Source organism: Entamoeba histolytica, genomic scaffold (assembly GCF_000208925.1).
Source record: "Entamoeba histolytica HM-1:IMSS scf_1104750517677 genomic scaffold, whole genome shotgun sequence".
NCBI lineage: Eukaryota > Evosea > Mastigamoebida > Endamoebidae > Entamoeba > Entamoeba histolytica.
Window position 1 is genome coordinate 10,143 of NW_001915082.1, and position 12,340 is coordinate 22,482.

At 23.3% G+C, this 12,340-nt stretch overlaps 4 protein-coding genes across 4 annotated transcripts, besides 1 other annotated feature; 3 read left to right on the forward strand and 1 right to left on the reverse strand.

Annotated features, from left to right (window-relative positions):
• Positions 1-2,475: 2,475 nt before the first annotated feature.
• On the forward strand, positions 2,476-3,098 carry EHI_090410 (uncharacterized protein; the record flags this gene model as incomplete). Its single annotated transcript, XM_644919.2, has 1 exon — positions 2,476-3,098. One exon carries the CDS (start codon positions 2,476-2,478, stop codon positions 2,947-2,949), a length of 474 nt encoding a protein of 157 aa, XP_650011.1. The 3' UTR covers positions 2,950-3,098.
• Positions 3,099-3,789: 691 nt separating this feature from the next.
• EHI_090420 (uncharacterized protein) lies at positions 3,790-5,926 on the forward strand (the record flags this gene model as incomplete). The annotated part of the gene is made up of 2 exons (XM_644920.1): positions 3,790-5,626; positions 5,697-5,926. 2 exons carry the CDS (start codon positions 3,790-3,792, stop codon positions 5,924-5,926), a joined length of 2,067 nt encoding a protein of 688 aa, XP_650012.1.
• Positions 5,927-6,282: 356 nt separating this feature from the next.
• EHI_090430 (uncharacterized protein) lies at positions 6,283-7,623 on the forward strand (the record flags this gene model as incomplete). The annotated part of the gene is made up of 1 exon (XM_644921.1): positions 6,283-7,623. One exon carries the CDS (start codon positions 6,283-6,285, stop codon positions 7,621-7,623), a length of 1,341 nt encoding a protein of 446 aa, XP_650013.1.
• An 82-nt stretch (positions 7,624-7,705) lies between these two features.
• EHI_090440 (Rap/Ran GTPase-activating protein, putative) lies at positions 7,706-11,878 on the reverse strand (the record flags this gene model as incomplete). Its single annotated transcript, XM_644922.1, has 1 exon — positions 7,706-11,878. The coding sequence occupies one exon, from the start codon at positions 11,876-11,878 to the stop codon at positions 7,706-7,708; it is 4,173 nt and encodes a 1,390-aa protein (XP_650014.1).
• Positions 11,879-11,963: 85 nt separating this feature from the next.
• Positions 11,964-12,340: part of a repeat region that runs on past the window's edge.

Sequence of the window (12,340 nt, forward strand, 5' to 3'; positions counted from 1 at the left end):
AAATATAACAAATAAAATGAATATAAATGATAAATAATCATCATATTATTATAATATCAAATTAAATAAAATACATAAACTATAAAAATGATAATTGGTATTAAATCATTTTAAAATAACATAATTAATAAAACACAAATAAAGAATACTTAATTCAATTGAGTATGAATAAATAACATTAAGGAATTTATAAATACATACAATACAAATAATATTGTAATTATTTTTTTTAATTTGGATAAAATTGGTAGTATTTCTTTTTATTAAAATAAGTAGTAAAAACACAGTAAAATACCTTGTTTGTTAAGTTAAGATAATAGTTTTCTCATGTGAAGATATTAAATGTAATCTTAAGAGTAAAATTATTCATAATGATGTTGTTGATGCTGAATTGATATAGTTATGTTGATTATGTAAAAATAATCATAATTATAACATAATCTAACAATAAATTCATCAACATTATCAGATATTTTTGTTTGGTTATTTTCATTGTTGAAAGTATATTACAAAATGAATAAAGATTATACAATAATTGAAGTTTAACGTTTGTTTCAATAATTATACAGAAGATATTATTAATCTTTGAATTTTTATTTTCTTTTTATTCAATCTTTATTGTCAACTTTAAGGAATAATAACAATTAAATTGCAATAGAGTCATATAATTGTTTTTTTATTTAATTTTTTCAATAATCACATTCTTTTATTTATCAATTAATAATTCCATTATTCTTGATTATTTTATCATAGTATTTTTATAATTGTTTATGAAATCGTAATCTGTATCAAAATAGAATATCATATATTATTTATTTTTCTCTTTTTATAACTTAATTTATATTTCTTTATTCTTATATATATTTTATTCTTTTTCACTTCCTTTTATATGATTATTTCTTTTAAATAAACATTTAATTATATTTTATAAAATAAAATTTGTTTATATTTTGTTATCTATTTCATATTTTGTATTGTATTTTTATCAAGAAATTCAATTGCATAATGCAGCATCAACTAATTTCATTTGTTTAACAAACTTCTTGTATACAGGTATGAAAATCAATTTTGTTCTTAATATCACACTCTCCCACAACCATTATTTCAATCCTTCTTCTTTTTCTAATTTTTTAGGTAATTTCAAGCATATCAAGATTGGTTTAACAATTATAAATAAAAAATGAAAATGAATTTTATTCAAAAACAAGAAACACATATACTTTACTCCAATAAAAACATACTTTATCAATTTATAACTTTTCTTAATGAATATATCTTCATTAATAATTGTTTCTTTGTATAAACAATTCATCATAAATATAATAAACACATTAATTATATCATATTAAATTATATCATTAATATAAAAATAGAACATTAAAACAATCAAATAAAATCAATTTAATTGAAAAATTAATAGGATTATTTCAACATTTCATTATTTTACCTTCATTTCATAACCAGGTATTTATTTTCTGTTGATGTTTTTTTATCTTTACTTTTTCTTATATGATTCTCATTATTTGTTTTTAATTTCATCTTTCATGGCTTCTTTATTTACAAATTAATTATGCTTACTCTTTAATACCATTTCAAAATCACTTTTATTGTTGAAATAACACTGTACTGTTCTTAATAATGAGTTTCACTAATGAGAAATACATTAAATAATAGTTAAATTTCAACAATTGAATAAACAATAACAATATCAAACAACATGTTCTTGGACTATAACTAATTATTTCTCAATTCATTTAACATGTTGTTTTAACTAAAGAGTCAGTGCAAAAGTTGAATAAAACAAGAATATTAATTTTATAAATAATTCATCAAAAAATATTTGATGAAGTAAGATGAATAAAATTATTTATTTTTTATTTAATTATTTATTGTATTTATTTTTATAAAGTTTTGGTTAAGACTAAGGTGAATAAACTACATTGCCTTATTTAAAATAACATACTGTTATAAGAGAATTAATAAATACTTTATTTTTTTTTTGGATTGTTCCTTTCAAAACTGAAAGTAATGTATCTCAAAATTCCATCCATGAATATAATTTTTATTATTTCTTTTCGTTCAAATTACTGCCAAAATTGATTTTTGTTCTGAGTAAATTCCTCTGTTAGTTTTTCAAAAAAAATATAAAAAAGATACCCATGAATAATGAAAAATTCATAAAAAATAACCCTTTCTTTTTAACGTAGAATAAAAAAGTTAGATTAATGAATATTTGAATTATTTAATTTGTTAATTATAAATCTATATTCTATTTTTGCTTATTGAAAAGAAGAAAATCAAATGTCTCTTTAATAGAGACATTTTATAGAAATTATGATTTTTATAATAATTTTTTATTATTCAATAAAATTCTTCTTTCAAAGAGGGATTTTTTTGAAAGAGCGGTTTAAAGGTAAAATTAGCAATATTTAAGTTTTTTTATCTTTCTTATTTTTATTATTCTCTCAATACTTTATGAGTTATCAACAACAATCCACTTATGATCCTCCAATGATACCTGATAGCCAAATGTATCCTCCACCTCAACAACCAGGAATGTATCCTCCTCCTGTTCAACCCGGAATGTATCCTCCACCTCAACAACCAGGAATGTACCCTCCTCCTGTTCAACCAGTGTACCAAGCCCCTATAGAAGAACCTAAAAAGAAGAAGTCATCATCCTCTTCTTCTTCATCAAGTGATGAAAAAGAAAAACGTCAATTTGAGCGTTCAAATTTCTTATTTGTCTTAGGTATATTCTTTCCATTATTACAATGGATAAATTGGATGTGTATTTTTAGAAAACCAAGAAGTGATAGAGTTAGAGCTAAAAGAACTATTATGATCATTTTCTCTTTTGTAGAGACTCTTATGTGTACAGGACCATTAATTTTTATTATTTTTGTAGTAGTGATGGTAACTACTATGAATGCAACGTCAGATATTTAATACATTATCAGTTTATAAAATAAATGAATGCTTTTCTTTATTTTAATGAAATTTTATATTTTAATTTACTTATTGGAATGTTTGATATATAATAAATCATTCATTCGTTATTTTTTGATAAATAATTTAATTTAATTTAATTTTCATTTAAAAACTAAATTGAAAAGTATCTTCTTACAAATACTTTTTATTTACTTGGTTTATAAAAAAAACTATTTAAAAAAGTTAGAGTCTTTGTTAAATCACAGAATCAACTTTTTCTGTGAATGGATTTATTGAAAATTCATTCTTAAAACTGTTGTAAATTTTCCTTATGTATTTACTTCATTACAGTTAGACTTTTAATATTATCTTATAAAATATACTCCTCTAATCGTTGGTTAACAAAATTTTAATTCATGAAAGATATGAATGAGACAAAGTATTGTTTGAATTAAATTAGTAAAAAAAGAAAGAAGATTCTTATTTATAAATCAAAATCTTATAGTTTGTACTTCTTAAATATTTCTTTAATTTTTATATATACTTCCCTTAATTTTATTAATTCAAAGGAAGTATGAAACTAATGACTATTAATAATTATGTAAGTTTTAATGTGTTATTATTCTTTTTTTATAGATTAAACAAATATCTGTGTAATATTCTTTAGTTACAATATTATTTAAAATTATAGAACAATTAGTTAAATTTCTTTCGTTAACACATCTTTCAAATACTAAATAAAGAGAATTTATTATATTCAAATAATTAGAATTTAAGTTATAATTTTTTTATAATAAATTTATAGTTTATTTTAATAAAAGAGTATTAAACTAACTTTATCATTATCTCTTCTAACAAATGATACTTATTTCAATTTTTTTTCTTTGTCTTATTCCATGTTATTTAACTCATGAATGCATCATTAAATCACAATTACAAGACATTGACTTAAGTAGTCCTAATGTGTATATACAAAGTGAAGATTTTACTTGCCCACAACCATTAGTTAATTATACTATTACATTACAATCACCCTCACCTGTTACGTTACACCACCTACCGTCAATTGCATTTTTAATTATTTACTCTGAAGTTCCAGTGACGGTTGTTGATTCATTTAGTGCATTTGAATTTCATTTTAATTCAAATCAACATTTAACCATTGAGTCATTTATTGGACATGTTAGATGTCAACAATGTTCACTAGATATAATTACTGGAATTCTTATTTCTCCAAGTTTTGGAGAAATAAACATTAGTGGATATGCCATAATCTTATCTCCTTATAAAATTCATTTTACTCAAATTACTAATAGTGGAACCTTATCAATTATTTCTCCATATCCTCCTCAAATTGATTCTTATAAAGGATATGACTATACTACTTTCTTAACACCATCAAGTATTTACAACCCTTCTTCTGGTATTATTCCTTCAAGAAGTATTGTTTCAATATTACATCCATACCAAAATTTAATCATTTCTGAAGTAATTAATAACATATTTATTTCTTCATCTAGAGCAACAATTATTAATTCACTATCATTTCATAGCATCTTTCTTTTGAACGGTGAATTAAGAATAACTGAACCAATAATTGTTACTATGTTTTCTTCAAGTCATTCAAAAATTATATTAGATGGTGGAAAGGTTAAATCATTTATGGTGACATTAAATCACACTACTATTGAAGTTAATCAACCAGTGGAAACATTCTTTATTACTCATTCAACAATTATTGATAGTTTAAATGTTAAAACCTATTATAAAAGTACAGCCAATTTATTCAAAGTTATTGAATCAAACACAGAAATTAAATCAATAAACTCTTCTTTACTTCAACTTGTTGCAGACAGTAAAGTTGCTGTGAAAATAGATGGAACTCCAATAATTACTGCATTTAAACAATGTCATGTAATTTCAAATGGACAAAGAGAATTACTCCTTAATAGTACAAAAGTTAAGTACAGAGAAGAGTATTGTCCTTGTGCTGATTGTGAATTGATTATTGAAGACTCTCAGCCTGTTATTCTTGATTTTACTTATGCTAGAGTTGGTGGTATAAATTGTATAACAGAATGTCTTATTAAATCAAACCAAATGATAACAATTAATAGTCTTAAAGGTAAGGCAATTACAGTTACATCAAATATAATACTTGATATGCTTATTCCAGTAGATGGAGGAAAAATTATTTTTGAGAAAGAAGTTATTTTGTTCAGTTCATTAAATAATAGAGAAACCATAACAGTTGTTGGAAATGATAAGTTTTACTTCAAAGGAACTACTCTTGTTGGAATGAAAATGAAAATAAATCATTTCATCTCCTTTTCTAATAGTAATAGTGTTATAATAGAAAAAGGTAGTAATATTGAATTAGGTTACAATGCTTATATTGATACTTTAACAACTACTTTAGTATTTGGTAATATCCAATGTAGAGCAGGAACTATTGGTTGTATAAGAATAAGTCCTGAAGGAAGTTTTGTTTTTGAACGAGAAAGTAAACTAGGTTTAATAGTAAATATGTCCGAATGGAATGGTGATCCTCAATATCTTTTGTTTAGTCCTAAAACATTATTTACTCAAGAAACAAAATTACCACAACTTTATCTTATAGATAATACAACAAACGAAATTACAAAAACTGGTAGAGTGTATATCGAATGTTTTGGTAAATGGATTATGTATAAACGTTTGTTTTTATTTTATTTTCATTATTCTTTCATTGTTGTTAAAATATCAATATATTTATTCAATATTAGTATCAAGTGATTCTTATGTAAATTGTAATCCCTTTATTCAAGAACATGATGAATTACCACTATTATCAACTTTTATTTTAAAGTTTATATTCTTCATCATTTTTGCTTTAACTATTGGAGGAGTTATTTTCTTTATCTTTGGAAAGAAAAAGAATAAATTTAGAGATGATAGAATTGAGCTTGTTTCTAATAATTCTCCATCTTTAATTATTGTTGAAAGTGATGAATAACACAATATTATTTATAATTTTATGTTATTTGTAATAAATGTGTTTTTTGATAAGAAATAAAGAAAATTCTGAAGAAGTAGATATTTCTAAAAATTATTCATTTTTTGAATTTTTTATAATTAAAAATAGAAAAATGGATTAATGAACTTTCTTCAAATGAAAGAAAAAAATAATAATAAAAGCTATAAAATTAATAAAGAGAGTTATATTTTCTTGTAAATGAGAGAATAAAAATAGAGAGTTGATTATCCAAATGATAAAAAAACCTTAATGGAAATAAAGAAAGGTCTAAACCGAGGGTAAAATGATAGATATTTAAAGTTTAATCTTAGAAAGAAAAGTTTATTTTAATATTCATGTCTTTTCCTAATACTGTTCCTTATCATTATGAAATTAATAAAGAATCACTTTATTATAGAGAACTTATTCCAAGACCAATGTTTGAAGGTATTTTTGCTAAAGTCAAACAAATGGCAATTGGATTTTTATGTCAACAAGATCCTTCTCATGCTGAACTATATAAAACAAAGTTTATGTTAATTAATGATTGTCTTGAAGCTCCATTCTTTAAAGAGTCATTATATGAAATGTTTGCTGGATGTACTGATCCAGAGTCAGACTCATTTAAAGTCATGATGAGAAGTTCTGTTGCTAAAACTGCTTGTTATGGAAGGTTTTGTTTAGAACGATATCTTGAAGGAGAAGAGTTAAAGAACATTGAAATAAAGAAACCAATTTATATTGTTGCACTTCCAAGAAGTGGGTCAACATTTACACACACTATGCTTGGGTGTGATCCACATTCAAAGAAAGTACTCTTATATGAACATTTATGTCCAGGAAGTCATACAATGAGTAAGCAAGCTCGTTTAAATATTTCTGAAATGATTATTGGACAAATTACTAATGATGGTAAAGATATGAATAAATGCCATAATATGGATAATATGTTAGTTCCAGAAGAAGAATTATTCTTTATGGAAATTCTTGCATGTACTTATATTTTCGGAACTGCTATGCCAAGATGGGAACAATACCGAAAGTCTTGTTTTGAAAGAGACTTTTCTTCTGTATATCATGGTATTTTAGATGAAATGAAAATGTCTGCTATTGAAGAACCATTAAAAGAAGACCAATACTTCTTAATGAAATGTGTATGTCATTTTATGACTCCAATTCCATTTTTCAATATAATGTGTAGTGATGAAATTGAACCAAGAATTGTTTGGATCCATAGAGAACCAGTTGATGAATTTAAATCAGCATTTTATTTGTTATTAAATGCACGTGCTAGGTATCAAGGAGATATTGGAGAAACTGATTATAAATGGTTACAAGAAAATATTATTAAAATGAATACTCTTTGTTTAAAGAATTCACTTGAAATGAGAGAAAAATGGATTGCAGAAAAACCTGAAAGAGCCAAACAAATTTGTGATATTGGTTTTAGAGAAATGATTGATGATCCAATTAAGGTTTCTCAAAGAATTTATGACCAATTTGGATTAGATTTAACTGAAGAAATTAAACAAGCAATGATTAAAACAAAAGAAGAAGGTGATCCTCAAAAAGGTCATGGAAGAAAAGAGAAAAAAGATGACGAATTTTTAATTTCTGATGATGAAATTAGAGAACATTTCAAATGGTATTATGAAAAGTATGGACGATATATGCCAAATTACTGGGGAAAGAAATAATTTATTTTTTTAATTTCATTTAACATTTAAAATATTAGTTATATAAAAAGTATTGAAATTAAAAAGTTGAAATGAATGAGATTTAAAGTGATGATGATATTTCTTTAATTCTGTTAACAAGATGTAATAAATCAATTTCATTGGGTTCTGCTAATTTAGTAATTCTTTCAATAATTAATTGACGAGAGATGTATTGATTCATTAATTTATCTGTAGTAAATCTACTTAATGAAGCTTTGTCTAAATAAATTGCTGTTTCTCTAACAAGTGTTCCAATTTGGTCAATAGAGACAATCATTTCATTTTGTAATGGTCCCCAACTTCCACCTGCTTTATAATAAACTTGAATTCTATACATATTATTAATTGGATAAACTATAATATGAGCATTATTAAATTGACTTGTAATTGTTAATGGGTTATAATATTTAGACTCACAATAAATAATATGAACTCGGTCATTTCCTACATGTCTTTTCTTTTGTTGATAAATTAATTCTCCTTTCTTAATTGGTATTTTAACAACTTCATGATAAATAATTTCAACTCGTTCATCACAATAATACAATGCTTTATCCCCATCACTTTCAAATTTAGTATCTAATTTTCCACAATATTTATTCCATCCTTTAAGATTAATTTCTTCACCTAATTGTTTAATAAATTCATTATATCCTTCTGAACCTTTAGTATTTCCAAGAACTTCTTCTTCTTTAAATTGGCCAATACCAACATAAACAATTCCTAATTTATGTGTTTCTTTGGGTCTTGCTTGATCTAATTTATTTTTCCATAGTTTATATGTTTCTTTACAACTAAGTATTTTTAATGGGACTTTTTCATTTGGCTTACAGTTAGTTAACCAAATAATAGTCTTAATAATTTCAGTAATTCTTTTATTTTTTGCATCATCTTTTTTAATGATTTGGTTTTGTATTATTTCTTTTCTTCTTTCCTTTTTAATTTCATCTTTAGTATTTAAAAGGATATTCTTTTTCATTACTTCAAATTCTTCTTTCATATCTTCTATTTCTTTCATAATTATATTATTATTAAATCCTTCTTTGTTTTCAACTTCAAATAACTCTTTATTTTCTTGTTCCATTTCTTCAACTAACTCATCAAGTTTATTTTTTACAATTTCTTCTTTACTTTTAATTAAGCATTGACGAGGTGAAATAAGTTCAATTTTGTTTTCTTTCTTTTCTTTTTCTATTTCTTTCCATTCTTTAATATCATTTTGATTTCTTATTTCTTTTAATCTCCATCCCCATTTTCCAACAAGATCCCTAACAATAATATTAACTTCTTCTTTATTTTCATTATAATAAACACAATAAATTCTGTCATTCATTACAAAATTAATTCCATTTTCTTCATCTTTAATATAATCTTCTCCACTCTCAAATTCATGTACTGAATGCATAAGATTCTCAATAATTACTTTCCCTTCAAAAACATCATCTATCTTATCATCACTATCATCATTAACCTTTTTTTCATTATTATTATTCTTTTGGAATATAGTAAAACATTCTTTAACGGTTGTTTCACTAATTCTTTCAATAAGGTTTCGACAATTTAACCAAAAACTTCCTATTCCATTAACAATACTTCCTCGTTGACTTTTTTCTTTTGTTGTATATGTTAATTTACATAAGGTATCTATAATATATTCAATAGTTTCATCAGGTAATTTTTCATTCATTTTAGCCAAATAATTAATACACATTTCTATGTTTTTAACTTTACTACTTTCTAAGTCTTGGAAATCACCAATAATAAGATCAATTAATTCTTCTAACATAAACGTAGTTAATTCTCCATTATTTTCATCAGAATTTATTTTAATATATTCACCAATTTCTATGATACATTTTGTAATGCCCCAAACTATTGATGTATGACAAAATGTTGATAATAAAATGTTAATCAAATGTTTATAACATTTAACTAACTCAATATAAATTTTATGTGCTGGTTTAGAGAAATTTATTTCTGTTTGATTTTCCTTTTTTTGTTTTATTTCTAAAGCAGTTTCATCAAAATCTTTTAGAGACTGAATAGAATGTAATAAAGTAATAACTTTTAACCCACAATTTAATGAAGGATATTCGAGTCTTTTGTCATATGGAATAAAAGTATTATCATATTCAGGAAGAATATCAACATTTGGTAATTTTTCTAATTTTTGAATTGATTTAAGGATTGTTGGAATTAATATAAAACTTGATGGGTTCAATGAAGAAAATACTTCTGTAAGATTTTCTAAAGCATTAAATAGTTGTGTTTGGTTTAAAGACTCTAATGAATAATCAATAATATTATATCCAATCTTAGAAATAATTGTTCCTTTAGAATATAATTGATAAAATGCTTTAATAGTTAAATTAATAATTAAAGAATCATTACTTTTTAAAGAAGACAATAAATAGTCAGTATAAATCATTTTTAAATTAAGTTCATTTGATGAAGAATTATATTGAGAAATATTTTCATATTGAATCAAAATAAGTAACGAAGTAATTATAATAATATGAATATTTCTTATTACACAAAGTGGAAATTCATTTACATGTATTTGAGTGAAAAATTTAATCATTAATTGATAAAAATAAATAAAATCCATTTGATTCCATTTATTAGTTAAACTATAAAGAAATGGAATAGACTTTGGTACTTCAAGATTTGAATAAAGATATTCATATTGTATTGGTATTGATGTATGTTTATCTATTGGTTGTTTAGTAGGAATTTCAACTACAGGTGATATTATTGCTTGTTCAGAAATAACAAGTTGATTAGGTTCAAATTTATAATAAACTAATAAAAGAAAGAATAAAATATGTCCAATAATATCAGAAATACCATCAACTACTCCAGGAATATTATAATATTCTTTAATTATACTTTGTAATATTTTCCATTCTTTTTCATTTTTACTATTATAGCATAACCAACAATACAATAAAATTTGAATCATTATTCTTGTACTTCGTTTTTTATCAATTGAACAATTTTGTAAACGTTCTAATTTACCAATAGTAAATAATTTTATTGTATCAACCAATGTTCTTTGAATCATTGCATTAATATTTGAAGAATAAATGTTTAATACTATATTATGTAAACAATTTATAAGCATTAATTCTTCTTCATTATTTTGAATGATATCAATTCTCGTTTTTATTCCTTCAATTATTAATTTTCTAAAATCATTATATTCAATTGAATTAATAATTCCCTCTATTTTTGTTTGACATATAAACACTCTAAAATACCACTCAATACTATCTTTAACTATTGTTATTTTTTCTCTCATTGAAATAGAATAAATTACTTTTAATAACTCAATAAATCCTGGTATTTCATTTAGTAATTCAATTACTTCTTCTTCATTAATTTCTTTTAATGAATTAATAACAATTGAATGTATTTTTTCAGAAATTTTTTGAATTCCACTATATCCTTTTAATTCATTTTCTGTTTGAAATTCTTTGAACTCTGTATTTTGATTTGAATAAAGTAATTTCATTAAAGCTATAAATAATGATATTAATCCTTTTCCTCGTTTTCCTTTTTCATTTATTACTTCTTTCATTACATAATTTATAAAAGTTAATGACTCTATTGTTTTATTTGTCATTGAATTATTAGAAATAATAAAATGTTGTGTTTCATACATTAATATTGGACCAGTTGGTAATATAGGTCCATTATTTAATGGAGTAAAACTTGATGATATTCCAATTGCTAATGGTTTAGATGTACTAAGAGTTATTGTAGTTTCCATAAAGCTATTAATATTTAATGCACCAATAAGTATTTTAACTTCCTCTTGATTAGTTGATCCTTTTAACTTAATCCAATTTAATACAATTTTAAAAGTCTCTTCTCTAATACTTTTTTCTGTTTCAATGCATAAACAATCTTTAATAAATTGTTGATAATTTTTCTTCTCTAATATTTTCGTTTTTTCATTTAAAATTAATCCCCAATTAATAACACCAAGAATTTTATTCACAACCGCATCTTCAATCATCTTAGAACTTTTTAACATTCCTTCTAACATCCTATTTACTTCTTCACAAAATCTATTAAAATTTTCTTGATACTCACTTATCCATTCTTCTAATTCTTTCTTACTTAATAATCGGCAAAGGTTATCAAAGGAATTAAGTCTATCACTCATTTTCGCATTGTCATGAAGAAATTTTGTTTTTGCTTTCTTTATGTCTTTTTCCTTATCTGTCATTCTTTCTCTTTTCAAAGTTCCTTCTTCTCTTTCTTTAGAGAAAATAATAAAATATTTACAAATTATTGTTACTTTCTTTAAAAAAAAATGCAATACGAAAATCTTCAAAAAAAAAAAATTCAAAAAAATAACAAAAGAAGAAGAAATTCACGTCATCCAAGAAATATAAATGACAGAAGAATGAGTGAAAATAGGTATTATCTGTATGTACAGAAATACATGAATATTTACAATATTAATAATTATCATCATTACAATTACATCAATAGTTATATGATTCATTTCACTCATTATTTCAATCATTTTCATAAATATTTTAATAATAACTCAAATAGAAATAAACAAATTGCATTGCATTATCATAATAGAAATAAATATCATAATAACACACAAAGAATGTACAAACAATATCGAAATAAGAAACAAAACAGAAATAAAAGAAAAGAAATGATTGAAATACAA